The following is a 19,073-nucleotide window of genomic DNA, read 5'->3' as shown; positions in this document are numbered from 1 at the left end:
TTTGGAGGTCCTGAGTTCAATTCCCAGCAACCACATGGTGGCTCACAACCAACTAAAATGAAATCTGGTGCCCTCTTCTGGTGTGCAGGTGTACATGCAAACATACATTGTATGCATAATAAATAAATAATTCTTAAAAAAAAAAGGGGGGGATGCCCTCCTTTAGCCCAGACTAGCCTTAAACCCACTGTATAAAAGATACCTGCCTTAAATTCCTATCTTCCTGCCTCCACCTCCCACAGAAATTTGGAGCCAGCAGATAAGAGACCCGGAAGTCTTCTCTATTACCTCCTTAAGGGACAATGAAAGTGACCCTCAGCCTCCATCTGAATCGGCCTCAGCTCTCTACACCTCATCAAACCATAGACGCCCTGATAGGAAGTCCATGTTGGTTTTAAGCAACCTGTATCCCTAATTAACCATCCTAAGCAAGACTGCAGAGATGACTCAGCACTTAAAGAGCATTTGGGGCTCTTTAAGAAAACCCGCGTTCAGTTCCCAGCAGCCTGCTATCAGGAGACTCATAGCTGCAGCTCAAGGGATCCACTGGGGAGATGGTTCAACAGTTAACAGATGCTGCTCTTGCAGAGGTCCTGGACTCAGTTCCTAGCACCCCCAAGGCATATCACAAACATCTGTGATTCCAGTTCCATTCATCTGACACTCTCTTTTGGCCTCTATGGGCATGCTCGTGGTATAAACATAAAATAAAAATAAGATAAAAAGTTTAAAAGAAGGCCAACAAGATGGCTGAGCAGATAGAAAGTACTTGCCATGCAAGCCTAATGACCGGAGTTCCATCCCCAGAGTCCAAGGTGGACTAACCCCTAAAAGCTGTGCATACTGTAGAATGCATGCATGCACCTGCTCCTGCACACACACATCCTCCACACATACAATACTAATAGATAAAAACATTTCAATCACTCTCAAGATGGAGGACACCATACTAGTCACCTGAGAAGGAATTGTGGCTGTGAATCTTGTTTCAACTGGCTCTTTAATTACCATGTGAACAGGGCTTCTTCTTGTAACTTCCACAGGCCCACTGTGTTGATCTGACCCCAATAGAGGTAGAGGCAGAAGGCTAAGAGCCAGCACACTGCAGGCAGCCTGACTACTAAGACTCAGGTGCAGCTCCAGCCTGCCCATGTACAAGTCACCCTGCTTCCTTGGCTCTTCCCACCACTCAGGGTTCATGTAAAATAATTTTGTAAATTTTTTGTTTGTTTTATTTGAGAGCGGGTTTCTCTGCATAGCATTGTCTGTCCTAGACAGGCTGGGCTGGAACTTAGATCCACCTGCCCCTGCCTTCCCAGTGCTGGGATTACAAGCGTGCACGGCCGCCACCTGACTCTGTTTTCAATAGTAAGAACATTACAACGTGTTTAAATATCTTCTTGGATGGTTTCTATATCTTCAAATATAATGTGAACTATTAAGCATGCACACTTTAAAAGCATACAGTGTTTTCAACCATGCCTTTTTGCTTTCATTGAATGCCACAGACTAGGGAGGGAATTTAAAAATGATCCCACACACGAACCATGAACTTCAGGAGGACTGAGAATTTTTCACAGGATACACACAAGAGTATTAAAAAAAAAAAAAAAAAAGTGGTGCTCTCAAACATAACTATTTCATTTTGCTCTGAATTTTTGAAATGCTTGCAAAATATACACAATTTGCACCAGATCAGTGTACTCCAAGCTCCCTGAGGCTTGTGTTCACACAGTAGCAAGACTTGTTGTTAACCAACATAACCATGCTATGTTGGTACCATGGAATCAAGATACTAAACAATTTTCAAATTCAGAGGTGATTTTATAAGTTGGCGTAAACACTTTGGAGGGGGATGTGATTGTTGGTATAAACTGGAAGGTTTCCGAAGGTCAGAGTGCATCAGATGGAAAGATCACAGTTTTTATCAGCTCTGGAAAGTACACTGATAAGCTGATAACTAAATAGCTGTTGTTCTTCAACAACGGGCAACATTTGGTATTTCCAAAGCACTTCAGCTAAGGGCAACTACTAGGGAATGCAGCTGCATTGTGAAGGAATGGGCGATGACCACCCCTCCAGCCACCTGGCTGTATTTTCTGAATTTTTCTCCAGAACAAAAGAAAGAACAAAAGAAAGGAAAGAAAGGAGAGAGAAGGAAGGAAGGAAGGAAGGAAGGAAGGAAGGAAGGAAGGAAGGAAGGAAGGAAGGAAGGAAGGAAGGAATTGACACCTGTGTGGTTGTTTCTTTTCCAACTGCTCAGGGTCCCTTAACTGGGGGCTTAAGAATGAACTAACCAGCATAAAATGTTTCAACTATTGCTTAGTCTCTAAGCTTGGAAAGCTGAGCCTGGTGTTGCACACCTTTGATCCCAGCACTTTGAAGGCAGAGGCAGGTGGATCTCTAGACAGTCCATCCAGGCCAGCCTGATTGATATACATACCTGGTCTCTCTACAGAGTGCCAGGCCAGTCAGAGCCAACAGTGCGACACTACCTCAAATGAAGTCTCTAGGCTGATGAGGCAGTTCAGCGGTAAAGCACTTAGGTGAAAATCTGAGTTTGATCCCTTGATTCCACCATGGTGAGAAATGAGATGTTCTTGGATTCCTGTGCACACCACACTATACGCATACACGATAATCAAAATTTTTAATTTAAAAATGTTTACATTTCTTTGTTTATTGGGGACAACCTACAGTCCTTTCCTACCGTGTGAGCTCTCGGGATTACACTCTGATCATGAGGCACAGTGGCAAGTGCCCTTACCCACTGAAAGCTCTTTCTCTACAGCTTTAAGTGTATTTCTTTAAGTCTATTTCTCAAAATCCATTATGAATCAGACTTTAAGTCACGCGTCTTTAACATGAGCACTAGGACACTAAGGCACGAACTTCATTTCAAGGACCGCTTAGGCTAGAGAAACTATCTCCAAAAACCTGTTTAAAATACCAAAACTCCCATTATTAAATACCCTGCTCTTCATGGTGTACAGCTCAGCCAGTTAAGTGCTTAACAAGAGTGAGGATCTGAGGTCACTTCCCAGAACCCATGGTTTAAAATCCTGACACAGAATATACACAGCACAGTGCAATCTCAGGACCCCAAACACTAAGATAGGAGGAAGACTGTGAGTCAAGGCCAGCCTGGGCTACACTGCAGGTTCCTAGCCACCCTAGGTTGTACAGTGAGATCTTGTCTCAAATCCTACCCCAGCCCTCAAATTTTTCTAAACTATACTGGTAAATCCATTTGTTGTTAGTAAAAGGACACCACCAATCAGAGACAGAGATGGGACCCTGCTCTCAACCTTAGGAAAAAATTCAGGCAACACAGCTTCAGTCCTAGCACTCTGGACTCTAACCGGCAGCCAGCATTACTTCTATAAAATGACCCATTCTTCTCTAAGCAGATTCTGACATACTGTAAGTCTGAGTTAGGTCAACCACTGTGCAACAAGCCTGCAACACAATGGCTACCCAACAGCATCCACACTTCCTAAGGTCCCAAACTTCTGTCATCTTTGTCAACATGGTAACCTTGCAGATGGGAATAAGCAGCACTTAATGTGCTTTGTTTAGTTTTTTAACTTTAAAGGGGCAGGTTTTATTTATTTATGGTTGTCTACTTGTTTGTTTGTTTGTTTGCTCAGTACAGAGCCCAGGCTGGCCCTGAATTTGAATAAATCCTCTTGCTTTGGCCTCCTGACTGCTGGGATTATAGTCATGCCCCACTACTTCCAGCTAAGGACTCTGACGTGAAAAAGTTAAGCCAGTATCAACCAGATACACCTAATCCCATGTATCATTTAAAGCCAAGCATGACCTATACATCAGAGATGCAGTGTTGCTGGTCTTGAAGACAGAGGAAACTATGAGTCCAGAAGGAGGGTACAAAGGTGAGGAAACAAAACTGCTAGAGTGCTATGCTGCTGTCATCCTTTATTTTTTTTTAAATAATTTATTTAACTTCATTTTTTGTGTTTTAGTGTGAAGGTATCAGATCCCTTGGAATTTGCATTACAGACAGTTATGAGCTGCCATGTGGGTCCTTAGAAAAAGCAGACAGTGCTCTTAATCACTGAGCCATCTCTCAAGACCCCTGCTGTCACACTTTAACATGAGGACCCTTAACCACAGGACAAAAGGGTGATAGATGGCAATGTTTAAACACTAGGTATGGGAACAGAGCAGCCATGGAAAATTAATACCCACTGAAAGGCTATTTGCATGGTCTCAAGCCTGCACTGAGCATAAACTAATCACAAAAGGAAAGGGGGTGCTTCTACAAAGGAAGATCTGGTAGCTGAAAATGTGCCTCCGTGGTACAGTGTACTCACACAGCGTCCAGGAGGCCCCGGGTTCAAATGCCCCGTGAAGTTATCAGCTCAAGATATCCTACAAGACAACTCTTCAAACCTGGCCATGTCTCTGGGAAAAGAGAAAAAGCTCTTCTCTACTGAAAGTCATAATGACCAAATGCAACTTGTGAACTTTGCTGACGTATAGGTCCTAAATCAAGTTATAAATAACATTAAGACTCATTTGAAAAAAATATGGACTACTGAGTAAACATTCTGGCTTCAGTTTTGAAGTTTTTACATGAGTGATAGTTCTGATCTGTACAGGAGGCTATTTTTTTCTCACTAAATGTTTAAGGATGTAATATAAATAATGTCTGTCATTTATTTTCCAATATTTCATTGAAACTTATTTTCTATTTAGTTTTTTGTTACTGTTTTGAAACAGGGTGTCTCTATATAAAGCTCTGGATGTCCTGCAATTTGCTGTATAGACCAGGCTGGCCTGGAACTCAGAGATACACCTGCCTCTTGCCTCCTCCGGGATTAACGGCTTAAGCCACCACGGCAATCCCCAAAATTATACATATATACATTCACTTATTCAGTTTTCCTTTCTCTTTAAAAGAGAAACGGAAGGAAGAAATAGGGTGCAGTGCTAACACTGGTGAAAGAATGTGCTATTTATTATGCCACTCTTTCAACTTCTTTCAGATAGCACAATTTTTTAAATTGCAAAGGTTAAGGGGCAAAGTGTGGGCTGGCTCCCTCCAGTGCCCTCCTTCCCCATGTCCCTCACATACTGCCTGGGATGCAGTGAGCAGCTTGTGCCCCTCAGGCAGCCTCTACACATCTACAAGCACACAGTTTTTGCTTCATTTTTACTCACAATTCAAACCCAATAGCTGAAAATCTGGTTTTGTTATAAGAAAGAAACATACGACATTAAAATGCCATAAAAACAGGTCAAACAACAAGAAAGAATCACCTTTGATGACCTTGTTACCGGGTTAAGTTTGTGTATTCTTCTCTTCTGTTTCTCTTGTTCCAAATACTCTTTACACTCTTGTTTGGAATATCATCCTTCCTATGTATGACTGAAGAAGGTCACAAGCATGGCAGAAAACTGGACGAAAAACAGGCCTAGTCACATCAGAAACCACACTGCCTCTGGCTCCCAGCCCTCATCACTGAGAAGGTCACAGACAGCCTAGACCCAGGTTCTCGCTTCTCACTGCACTCCATATGGAAGCTTCCTGACATCAAAGAAGGTGGAAGAAATGATCTACATTCACCAGACTGTTCCCACTCCTTCCCTTGAAATGTGGAAGAATCCATGATGTCTCAATCATCTCTTCTGCAATCCCTCTTTTCCTGCATGCTATGACTGCACAATGCTTAACAACAACAGAACCCTAAGTTAAGGGACTGCGTGGAAGGGAAGAAGCAAGGAGGACTAACCACAGACCTCCCTGATGAAGGGGAACACAGCTACAACTTTGCATGCCTTCCAGAATAATACCCAGGAATAAAAACTGAACTTGTAAATGAAATTAGGTTACTCTTTTGAACTGCCAATCTAGAGAGACAGGAAAAGCCCCAGCATGGTTTCTATGAGTGCCTATGCTGTTTTTAATAGTGAGGACACAACCAAGCCAAAACAAACATCTGTTAACCAGTCAAGTTTGTTAATGAAACAATATTGCAGCTGGTTTATCAAAGATCAAAGTGAAGCAAATTAGAAAAAAGATGTATGAACAAAGCTGGTATCTGAAAAATAGTGGCTAAAGAATTTTAAACCCACTTGTCAAATTAACACAAATCCTTCCTGGATTCCCTCTGAGCCCTGATTAGTGTTTACTCTGCACCTCTGTGGAGACCAGCCTCAGTCAAAACCAGCATCACTTATTCTAGTACTTCCGTCTGTCTCATTTCCAAGACTTTAAAAAACATACCCTTCCATAAACAAAACAAAAACGTACACCATGTGCTACATTATAAGCTACTCATTATGTTTCCTTTTATAAAGATGAACAATAATATGCAGTTCTCCATTCCTGGCAACTTCTCAGCCGAGTGGTCCAAATTCAAGCAGAAGCCTCAGTGCACTCTGAGGGCCATCTCTCTTTCTCACACATCTGTACTAACGTCCCCTCACCACCCCAAAGCAGCAAGAACACCTACATGCAATAAAAGCACACTTTCCTCATGGCCCTGCTAACAAAATGTCATCAGCAAATTATATGGCTGACTCATTTGCAAACTCTAATTTGGTAAGCTAATTGCTGTTTATGTCAAACATTAATAGATGGGAGAGATGAAAGTACTGAGAAGATTCAAATCCATATTTTAAATCTTGGTGTGACTGCAAAACAATTTTTACCAAATCTACTATAGTTTAATCTTCAAGACCAGGAAAATGAAGTATAGAAACATAACAAAATTTTTTACCTTCCAAACTGTCACTTCAGTGATAAACAATCACATCTCCTATGTGTTGGGGATAACATACAAAGATAAAATAGATTAAAAAAAAAGAAAGAAAAGAAAAACAGACTTCCATTTGAGAACATTTAAAGTATATCATGTGTTAAACATCTGAAGAGAAAACAAAAAATCTTTGCCAGTCAAGATAAAATCAGAATAAATCAGCAAACAAGACAAAATTGTTAAATAACTTCAAAGCTAAAAATACTCACTTTCTTGGTACTAAAAGTACCACAGAGTGGGAGGAACATGGCTCAGTAGGAGTATTTGCCTAATGAACATAAGGTCTTGTATTCTATTCCCAGCAACACACACACACGAAGCTGTTATAAGTCATGTAGGTACAGGGAATACAAGTATAAATTCCCCAAAGCTGGTGATCATTCAGGATGGGATTAATGTTGTAGGAAAGGTATCAAAAACATCAAATACACCTAAGATCTAAAGAGTTACAAGGAATGTTCACCACACCCTTAACAATCAGACCTTCTGACATGCTGCTGCTTCTCTACCTGAAGCTACTTCATGAGAAACCCAGACAAGTTCTATCTTGAACTTCACAGCTCAAAAGTAGAACAAGCTGTCATGCTTCAAGTGCAACAGAAAGACCCAGTCACTCATTTCATCTTCCACTTGACCTAACTGACTAGCTGGAGATAGTCTGAGCCCTCGCCACAGTGCCAGGTCTAGGACCAGCTGCTCACAGAGGCAGCCCCAAGCACTGTGCTCCTCTGAAGAACATCTCAGGCTTAATTACAAGAACAGGAACCACAATCTTCCTTCCCTGACCTTGGACCTATAAGCATTGGTGTCCTGACAGAACCAAGCCTCCCTCCTGCACATAAGCCTTTGTGGGTTTGTCCCAAACTGTCCCTAAGAAAGAAGGAGACTAAATCAGGTTTAATTAATTTTAACCAAGAATTTGTTTTTAAATACAAGGGAAAAACAAGAGTTGATGTACAATGTAGGCATGTCTCTGGAGGGGCCTCATTGTTCATGCTGTAACAGGTTTTAGCATTCTAAAACTGACTTTTATCCATGCCAATGACAAAATTCAGAGAATTTTAAAGGGCAAAGTTTATAGTACTTAAGGCTCTAACCAACTTTCAGTTGAATACATATAGCTAAATACTCTTTGAGAACAAAGAGTCTTTGATACAAATGACATCAACTAAAGCCAACAGAAGGGGATACTGGGACTCTAAACAGTTAAAAAGAAAAAAAATACAGAGTTGCTTTAGACTATTAACAATTCCCCTAGGACTGAGACACTTCTGGAAGCTTGCTTACATCATGGACCAATATGGACTAGTGAAAGATCCTTCACAAAGTACCAACAACTGAAAAAATCCCAGAGACAAGATAAGAAGGGTCTACTGTAGGACAGGGATAAGGAGACTAGAAAAAACTGCAAAGAAAATCTTAAAAAACAACAAAGGAAAGTCTAAAAATAAAATTCTCTCTTTCATGGTCTGATGAAAGAATCTGACATAAGGTATGACTATGTCTGTGCATAGAAATCATACACATTAATACACTGCGCTGCCCAGGGCCCCCCAAAAAAACATCTCTCTCTTAAAAAAAAAAAAAGAGGGCAGGCATTAAAGTACCACAACTATATAATCTTAGCACTGGAAGGCTGAGGCAGGACAATTGAACAAACCTGACCTACATAATGTTTGTGACTAGCCTATACTAGATAAGGAGACCCTGTCTTAAAAATGAGAACTAAAACTAGAGAAGGCAGGGACAAATAAACAACTGAACTCACCAAGGCCATCACAATAGTGTTTGTCTCTAAGAACCTGTGCAACTCTTAAAACTCTTAAGTCAATGTCCTCATGTAACTACATTTAAAAAATTTTTTGTAAAATTCTTCAGCTGGGGCTAGAGAGATGGTTCAGTAGTTAAGAGTACTGTCTGCTCTTCCAAAGGACCCAGGTTCAATTCCCAGCACCCACATGGCAGCTCACAATTGTCTATGCCCCCAATTCCAAGGGATCTGACACCTTCACACTAATGCACATAAAATAAAATTAAATAAATTATTTTTTAAAATACTTAAAAAAAAAAAAACTCCTCAGCAATTTGTTCATTTCTCCTAACGAAAAATTTAAAAGCATTATTTGGAGTTCCCCTACTTTACAGTATACTAGAAGCATACCAAGATTCAACATTTAATACCTTTTAGGATGGTATTCTCAGTAAAGTGAAATACTATGGAAATCTGCTTAAAATTGGACTAAACTGATTTTATAAAAATGCTAAAGCCCATATGTGTGCAAATGGAATCTTACCGCTACAAAGTGTGATAACTTAAGTCTTCTCTTAGAATATTTGACTTTCTAAAGTCCTCATAATCTGACCTAATTGAGCTTTACCACTTTTAATAAGAAACATTAATACTATCCTTTAGGAGTTCCCACACTGAGTCTAAGATAAAGTTTTATCTGCAGTGGCTTAATTCATTTCCATATCTCCTCACCAGAGAGAGCTTTCTTAAATAAATACAAAGTCTTTCGTGTTAAGAACTGAGAATGGCGATACCCAATTTGAATTCTAGACATCAAAAGTCCTGCAATTACATTCCAGAAAGAAGGAGCCCTTCTATTTAACTTCTATTGTGCTCCTCCCAGCAGTCATGCATATGAGTGATGATGATGTTAAATCTAATGAGGCACAGATTTCCCCACTGCATTTCAAGTTTGCTAATATTATGAAAGTAATAAGCTCATCCTAACTACCAAATTTCAAACACTGGGAGTCTATTTTATTTGCTGGGGAAAACTGCTTCTGACCAAATGAAGACAAAAGAGAGATTTTCACTGTTCGAGAGCTGGCCCAGTGCTGATTAGAGCAATGCTCAGAACAAATGAGCCTGTACTCAACACTATCTGGAGGAATCTCAGCTTGACTGCTCACCAATTCTATTGACCTTGGACAGTTTTTCATCTGCAAAAGCAGGACAATAACCTACTACCCTCCCAGTAACTTTGAGTGAAGAACTAAGTGTGAACTACTTAGAAGAAGCCAGCTTTTATACTTTTAAAACACAAGCTTTTGTTTTGTTTTGTTTTGTTTGAGACAGGGTTTCTCTGTGTAGCCTTGGCTGTCTTGGACTCTCTTTGTAGACCAGGCTAGCCTCAAACTCACATTGATCCACCTGTCTCTGCCTGTCTACTCGCTATTACTTTTATTTTCTCTTTTACAATGACATTCAACATCTCAAAAGTAGTCGCAATAACAGCTTCTTTGAAAGACATTATCTCGTCAAACTGTAGTTAAGATTGTACCATCTTCTGTTGCTCTCTTTGTGGAGCTCCTGTCCCCTCCAGGTCTTACTATCTCCCCCTTCTTTCATAAGATTCCCTGCACTCTGCCTAAAGTTTGGTTATCCGTCTCAGCACCTGCTTTCATACACTGCTGGGTAGTCTTTTAGAGGCCCTCTGTGGTAGGCTCCTGTCCTGTTTCCTGGCACAGGGGTCTTTTCTGAGACTGATTCTCCAACCAAGGACCATTCATGGAGATAACCTAAAACCCCTGCTCAGATGTAGTCCATGGCAGCTCAGTAACCAAATGGGTTCTCTAGAAAGGGGAACAGGATTGTCTCTGACATGAACTCAGTGGCTAGCTCTTTGATCCCCTTCCCCTGATAGGGGAACAGCCTTGCCAGGCTACAGAAGAAGACAATGCAGCCACTCCTGATGAGACCTGATAGACTAGGATCAGAAGGAAGGGGAGGAGGACCTCCCCTATCAGTAGACTTGGCGAGGGGCATGGGAGGAGATGAGAGAGGAAAGATAGGATTGGAAGGGAATGAGGGAGGGGGCTACAGCTGGGATAATAAAGTGAATAGACTGTAATTAATATAAAAAATAAAAATTAAAAAAAAAAAGATTGTACCATCTTGGAACAGTTTCCATTCTTACCCTAAATTCTGCCAAGCATGGTGAAATTCCAGCTCCTAGGGAGGCTAAGGCATCAGGATCAAGAATCCAAAGCCAGCCTGGACAACTGAGCGAAACAACGTCTCTATTTTTTATAAAATTGAGGATAGGGAAATGGTGCAGTAGGTAAAGTACTCAACACACAAACACAGAGATCTGTTCAGATCCCCAGCACTCATGTAAAACAAGGCTGGTCGCAGTAAGTGCACTTCTGTAATCCTAGCATTGAGAAGGTGGACAAAGCCCTGGAGCCCTGGTCAGCCCAGGGAATCAATCCGTGAGCTCCAGGCCAGTGAGAGATCCTGCCTCAAAAATTACAGTGGAGAGCAATAGAGGAAGACATTCAGTATAAAAAATGAGAGAAAGGAAGGAAGGAAGGAAGGAAGGAAGGAAGGAAGGAAGGAGGAAAGAAAGAAAGAAAGAAAGAAAGAAAGAAAGAAAGAAAGAAAGAAAGAAAGAAAGAAAGAAAGAAAGAAAGAAAGAAAGAAAGCTGGGCATGGTGGTACACACCTTTAATCCCAGCACTCAAGAGGCAGAAGCAGGCAGATCTCTGCAGGTTCATGCCCAGCCTGGTCTATGTGGTCTAGGCCAGCCACAACTATATAGTGAGACCATGTTTCAAAAAAAGAAAGAAGGACAGAAAGAGAGAGAGAGAGAGAGAGAGAGAGAGAGAGAGAGAGAGAGAGAGGAAGGAAGGAAGGAAGGAAGAAAAAAAGAAAAAAAAGAAAGAGAAAGAGAGGGAGGGAGACAAGCAGGCAGGCAGGCAGACTTGGAGGCCTCTCTGTATTAGCTAGTGAGTTCCAAGAGTCTCGGGGAGCCAAGCATGGTGGCACACGCCTTTACTCCCAGTACTCAGGAGGCAGAGGGAGAAGGGTCTCTGAGAGCTGAACTAGGTTGTAAACCAGCCTGGACTACAAAGAGAGTTCCAGGACAGCCAGGGTGATTGTACTATCTTAAAACTCTATCTTGGAAAAAAAAATAAGTAAAATAAATTATTTAATATATATAATAGGTTGAGGCTAGATAGCTCAGTAACAAAATACCACCACAATTCTCTGATTATTTGATACAATTAATCAGCAAATTTCATCAACTAAATATTCTGGAGCACACTTTCTCAGCTTTCCTTGCTAAACAATGATGCTAACTGGACAATTTAAAGATCTACATCATAGAATGAGCAGTTGGAATTGCATGCTAAGCAATAGATTACTCTGTTCTCAATCCTAGACACTTTCAAACATGAATTTTCCTTTAGACTAAAAATAGTTCTTCTGTACAGACGCTGCCTGAAGAAAAATGACAAGGTTAGCAAGAAACGGTGAGCAAGGTTGCAGAGGAGAGGAGTTTGGAGACTCTATCCTGACTCTTCCAACACATGGAAAAATGCCTGCCAGACACAATTACTCATGAAGACACTAAACCAGCCACAGTGCCTGAACTTAGACCATGGGCCTGACAATTATACAACTTTGCCATGGCTGAAGATAAAAAACAAAGATAACCAAACTTATGATGAAATGGCTCTAGATTTTCTTAAAAATTTTCTTTATGATATATGTGTACACGCAGAGAGATTCCCTTAAAGAATTTCTTTATATGTGTATGTACACACATAAAAAGATTCCCTTAAAGAATGTCTTTCCAATAGATAGAAATGAGCTTTTACTAAAATATTTAAGGAACTGGGCAGGGTGGCTCAGAGCCGGCAGCACCTCACGTCTTCACCTCAGCAGTCAGAAGCAAAAACAGGCAGCTCTCTGTTTGAAACCAGTCTGCTCTACATCTAAAGCTACAGAACATCCAGAGCTACATAGTAAAGGCCTTCTATAAATAAATAACTAATAACAATAAATAAATTTTTTAATTAAAAATGTTTTAAGGAGAAGTAGAGATGTCTAAATAAATGGCTCTGTTCAGGAATCCAAATAAGTCACTTTCTGTAACTTTTAAAAGAAAGTTATTAAGAAAATTTCATAGTTTACTTCATTTCTGATACAAATACAGACACAATAAATAAATAAATATTGTGGAAGACAAAAAAAGGTACAAATATAGTTAAAAATTCCATTCTAAGCCGGGCATGGTGGTGCACACCTATAATCCCAGCACTCTGGAAGGCAGAGGCAGCCAGATGTGAGTTCAAGGCCAGCCTGGTCTACAAAGTGTAGCCAAGGCTACACAAAGAAACTCTGTCTCAAAAAAAACAAGAAAAAAAAAAGAAGAAGAAGAAAGAAAGAAAGAAAAAGAAGTCTATTCTAGACTTCCAGATACCTGTGTAAAGACCAGCCAGATCTTACTGAGCTTTGAAGGTAGGCTCTTACCAGCTGTGCACAAATGGAAACCATTTCTTAAGTTCTTTGTACCAGAAGAACAGAAACAAACCAGCTTTTCCAACACTTGAGTCTCCTAGGAGCTGAGACTGAATCCAGGCCCTGTCATGGCAGGCAGGCATCTTCCCATAGAGCCAGAACACCTGGATTTAATACTCCTCAATATTCAATTTGCAAGCACAATTACTTCCTATTAACAATGGTCAATGTCATTTTTAAACTGTAAAATTAACTGCTATCGATGAATAATCAAAAGAAATGCAAAAACAATCTGTTGTTCTACTTCAGCTTGACTTTGGGATATTAATTCAGTAAGTCTGAAATAAAACCATGAAAACATACCCAACTGAAGACTTAAAAATCACAGCAGTAACAAAACTATGCCATGTATTTAGAATGTTATAAAAGTAACATAAAGCCTTGGGCCAGCGAGATAGCAACGTGAGTAAAGGTGCTTGCTGCCAACCCTACCAAACTGAGTCTGATCTCCAGGACTTACATGTGGAAGAAGAAACTCCTGCAATTGTCCCCATTCCTCCACGTGTACACTGTGGCTTGCAGGTATGTACACACACTCACACACACACACATACACACACAAATAGATAAATAAATGTATTTTTTTTAAAAAAGACACCAAACAAGACAAAGTAAACATTCACCTACACTCGCTGATCACTGGACAATAAATGGCTTTTAAATGATACAGAAGGTATTTAGGCCTCATAAAACAACTCCCAAAAAGCAAAGATTAGCGTATTAAGGTAAGTATGGAGATTTTTCTTCTCTACAAATAAGGGAAGGGAAACCCCACACTCTACTTTCTTGGGCTTAAGGAAGATGGATTCAAGTTTATCTAGTAGCAATTATAGTATAAAACAAGTTATACAAGTACTATATTAACTCTTAGCCCCTGAGGAAGCCCTGAATGTGTCATGAAATGATTTTTAAAAAGTCATGCTGTGAAACATCCTGATATAAAATATAAAAACCAGCTACAAGGCAAAAAACAACTGATCGCAAACTCTACTCAGAACTTTCATCCACATCCATGGTTCTCAACCTTCCAAATACTGTGACCCCTTCTTTAATACAGGTCCTTATGTTCCCAACCATAAAATTATTTTCATTGCTACTTCATAATAGTAACTTTGCTACTGTTGTGACTCATAATGTCAATATTTTTAAAGCTAGGAGTTGGCCAAAGGGGTCATGCCCCACAGGTTAAGAATGGCAAGTTAAATGAAAGTTAAATGGCAATGCATATACTGCAGGCTTCACTCACCTGGTCTTTCTCATGGGGTAGAAGGCTGACAGGAGGAAGTGAGGATGGAAAAGCACTGGGATACTGGGGCACACCTTTGCCATCTGAGCTCCCATAATTGACCCTGTACTGTGGTCCTTCCTTCAGTAACCTCCCATTGTTCACGGCACGCTTAGCCCCTAGCCGCAGCCTCTGCTGAAAGGCTGGGTGGTTGGTGGTGCCTGTAAGATCACTCTGACTTCTAAGATACTTCTCGATGTTCTTCAAGGAGGAGCCATTTGGCTCCTCAAGGCTTTCAATTGCTCTCTTTAAAAGTTTATTCCAATCCACATTGCGTAGATCATTACATGGTCCTTTAGACCCCTTGGTTGACTTGGGGAAAGTGCCTGGTTTAACTGATGAAAAACGCCCAGGATTATCTGGGTCCTTATATGAAGCAAGGCCTTTGTTGGTGACTTTGAGAACTGAGCCATCCTGAACACTGAGTTCCAGCTGTTCCGAGACTGTCTTCTTATCCAACCCATGGGACGTGCTGACCGCATGGCAGATTCTCTCTTCAGAGGGCCGCTGCTTTTGCTTTTTGATTTTTTGCACTGCTTCAAGAATCCACTCTGTGTAAAGTGGGTTTGCAAGTTTTACCATGGTTGACAAATGGCTTCTCCAACACAGACGTTACCCATAGAGGTTCTCCTTGTACTTAACACAATCTGCACATTTGGAAGTCACAATTCAGCAAACAAGCAGAGGATTCCAGCCCATGTCAAGAAACATCTTAGGGACAACCATCCTTAAGAGAGTCGAAAGAGGACAGCCAGGCAATGTTGATTGATAGCTGTCTTAGTTCACCAATGGGAATGACTGCACTCTTCAAGTGAAAGACATCTTAGGAAACCAAGACCTTAAAAGATAAAAAAAGAAGACAAAAAGCTGTTAATAATCGAACTTCTAAGAACAAAGGTTCCTCAGTATTATTTTTTCAGATACAAAATGATTACACTGGCAGGCACGTACTGTGCAACACAGCCACAGTGCTGATGATACTAGGTCACAATCTATGAAGGAACTTTTTAAGGATTTACACATAATAACATGCAACATTTAAGAGATCACATCTAAATTATATGAATAATGGATTCCATGTGCCCATGAAAGGGCTCAGCAGGTAAAGGCACCTGCCCCTGCACTGATGACCTGAGTTCAATCCCTGCGACTTTACGTGGTAAAAGTTGTCCCCAAAGTTGTTCTCTGACCCCTTGTACATGCTGTGGTATATGCTTGCTCCAAACCCCTCAAAGCACAAAATAAATTAATTTAAAATGACAATTCCTACTGTCAAAATCAATAACCACATGAAAGCAGTCTAAGGTACATCTTCACCACAGATATAAAGTACTCAGAAGGCAGAGACAGAAGAAAGATCTCTATGTCTGAAGACATCCTAGTTTACACAAAAAGTCTCAAGCCAGTCACAGTAAAACACTGTCTCAAAAGAAAACATAAGGAAAAGCACAGTAATCCTGAGCTGAGCTAGGTCACAGAGGGAAGTTTCCAACCTAGCCATCTGTATGGAATCAGGACACCCGTGCTCTACACTGTATAGCATCTGTGAGTGACACCTTCTATGGCACAGGCTGGCAAACGGAGACACATACGGTAACATAACCCTTCACCTTTCAATAATGCAGCTTTCTACTTAACACATGCTCCAGCTCATTCCACACCTCAACAGAAAGAAAAACCCTACAAATCTGACTCCAGCTGGCCAGGGCGGCAGTGCTCTCACAGACTTCTGCTCTCCAATCTGGTGCTGAGTACAGTCCTGGCCTAGGAACTGGGCCAGACCTACTGCTCTCCAATAACGTCTACACCATAACCCGTCTATCCAGACGACAGCGTGTTCACACATAACATCATTTGCTCAGTGTAATATGATGGCACAAGCCTGGGATTTAGCATTTGAGAAGAGGTGGCAGGAAGGCTAAGAGCTTGAGGCCAGTCTAAGCTACATAAAACTGTCTTCTTATCCAAACAAACAAACAACCACCAAAAAACATGTCATGCAATTGCCACAACAACTCTAAGTGTAAAAGGCTCAGAGATGTAGTAATCAATAGCACACCACAGCTCAAGGGGCATTATTGCAGAATCCGAGCCTGACCCTGTTATCACCTGCCATAGCCACCTGCTTCAGCTGCTTCTGCCTCTGCAGACACTGGACCCCAACTCCATTACTGCCTTGTGGAGAGGTACAAAATTAAATGACCTAAGCATCAGTCACTTTCCCTACAGGCAGCACAGGTACAGTATCTCCACTTACCCATTCAAGTTCCCAGAATGTTCCTGGAACAGATACTGCAACTGATATATACTGTACTCCTTTGCTTTGATTTTTTTTTCCTGTACATACGTACCAACAATAAACTTTAATTTACAGATCAGGTACAATAGAAATTAACAACAATAAAATAGAACAATACACCATGGCAAAGCTTATTTAAAAGTTACAAAGGAAAAAAAAATCCTTCATTTTTCGAGTTTTCTATGCAATACTTTTGGTATGGGGTTAACTGCTGGTAAATGAAACCAGAGATGAAAGAAGATGGTCAGACATCGTCTCCAGGACTGTTCAGGTTCCAATGCATACGGCACTTAACCATTCAGGATACAGTATATTACTATATACGTGTAGCAAATTCAATGTCTCTAGACCTTGAAAAAGGCCTCATGAAACACTAATTTAAAGTTTTACTACTATTGATTTAGATATATATACCTAAAGAAGGAATTTAACACTTGCACCCAAAGACCTTGGAGATCCTACAAAAGCTGCCACTCAACTCCTGACCCAACAGCCTGAGAGAGGCTTCTCTACAGGTCAACACAGTAAGCTTCCTGGGTCTTCTTTCTGTGATTCAGACACGTGGCGTTGAGGCGACCTTAGAGGTCATCCACTCCAATTCTCAGTTGGCCAGTAAAAGATCTTTGTCCAATATCCCTACAGATAGGCCACCGAATCTGGGGCAAAACCATGCACTGACAGGAAATTGGAGCCATAATGAATTTCTTGCTCAGAGGAGCAAGCCTCCACCTCCCTATGAGTTTGACACCCAAGTCAGAGTCTCCAGGAACAATCCCAAGATATTTCACAAGCTCTTCAATATGGCAGGCCCAATATTTGAAAATAAGTATCTTTTTAAAAACACTACCAGCCAGGTGTGGTAGTGCACACTTGTAATCCCAGCACTTGGGCAGTCAGAGGCAGATGGATCTCTGTGAATTTGAGGGCAGCTTGGTTTACAAAGTAAGTCCAGAACAGTCAGAGCTACACAGAGAAACCCTATCTGGAGAAAACAAAACTATCAACCAAACCCACCTCAACCTCGAAGGCCTCCCTTAATAAAGGCTGACAACTCTTTACACATCCTAGATCTCTAAGCACAGCCATCTGGTGGCTACTCACTGCTTCTGCGAGTATCTACCTTCAAAGACCCCAGTCCAGGGGTTATTCAGCTGAAAGTGCAACCCAAAATTACAGGAACTCCCTTACTATCCCTGTCCTGCTGGCCATGCTGAGCAGGCAGTCCAACCAAATAAAGGCCCAGATCTTCCCTCCCCCAAAAAATGTCAAACTAAACCTTTTCAGCTCTTCCTTTAAGAAATTAAAATGCCTTATTTTATTTTTGTTGTTTATTTCTGTTTGGTATTTGTTTTTTAACATGAGGTCTTGCTAGCCCTGGCTAGCCTGATAATCATGGAGCCCAAGCTAACCCTGAACTTACAGCAAACCTTGTGCCTCAACTTCCCAAATTACAGGAATGCACCACTACCCCAGGCTTTTTAAATACTGGAATTCAAAGTTGACTGAACTATCTTCTAACCTGCCAAAGACTGTCTGAATCTTGACCCTGTCACCTGCAAATCTAGTAAGCACTCCATCTTGTGCCATCACATAAATCACTTACAGGCATGAGACATGAGCACTGCGCTTAGGGAAAATAAAACACTCTCCAGGCACAGCCACACAGAGAGCAAGAAGCACTGGTCAGAACATCAACAACAGGAAACGCATCTTTCCAAAGTGAAATGGTTTGGATCAAAATGTCATTAGAAGATATTTCACTATGTCCAAGTAATTACTCCCATTCTCTATGCAGAAGGAATCACCACCACTAACTTGATTTGCGCATCATACAAAGCACAGACGATGCCACAGAAAAGCACCCAGGAGTGCGGAGTTGCTTTTAGGCATGTTAGATACATAAGCAACAGGGCACTCGGGAGAGCAAAATCTATCTCTCAAGCAATACACACCAAAATATACATCACCAACAAGCTTCTACACTCAGTATCCACAACTGAAATAATCATTCATCTCTATTACCAATACATTTCAGCAAGACTGACATTTCATAGCTTAAAAATATAAGAAGAAGAAACACCGGAATTGGAACTCCAAATGTTTTAACAGTCCATAACAAAAACTGAAGATTGTCCAGGTCTTCGGGCAAATCTGCCAAAAAAAAAAAAAAAAAAAAAAAAGAGGGAGAGAGTATATTTATTTTGGTACAAGGACATCCCTTAAATCAGCAATTACCTCAGGAAAGTGCCCAATGAAGTACATTTCACTTTCTTCTACAATTTTTTTCCACAGATTATCTCCACTAAAACTATGACTGTAGGCTGGGCAGTGGTTGTGTACATTTTTAATCCCAGCACTTGGGAGGCAGAGGCAGGTGGATCTCTG

The 19,073-nt window shown here is 40.9% G+C and overlaps 1 protein-coding gene across 6 annotated transcripts in view; it reads right to left on the bottom strand.

Moving 5' to 3' along the window:
* The window catches only part of Kat6b (lysine acetyltransferase 6B), a 167,533-nt gene that overhangs the window by 136,327 nt on the left and 12,133 nt on the right, over positions 1–19,073 (bottom strand). For all 6 annotated transcript variants that reach the window (XM_021637496.2, XM_021637499.2, XM_021637502.2 and 3 more), the window contains exon 2: positions 14,351–15,227. In XM_021637496.2, coding sequence (XP_021493171.1) covers positions 14,351–14,971 — 621 coding nt within the window. In that variant the 5' untranslated portion in view covers positions 14,972–15,227. The remainder of the gene's footprint in view (positions 1–14,350; positions 15,228–19,073) is intronic.

Source organism: Meriones unguiculatus, chromosome 4 (assembly GCF_030254825.1).
Source record: "Meriones unguiculatus strain TT.TT164.6M chromosome 4, Bangor_MerUng_6.1, whole genome shotgun sequence".
Lineage (NCBI taxonomy): Eukaryota > Metazoa > Chordata > Mammalia > Rodentia > Muridae > Meriones > Meriones unguiculatus.
This window is presented reverse-complemented; position numbering and strand designations above follow the sequence as displayed.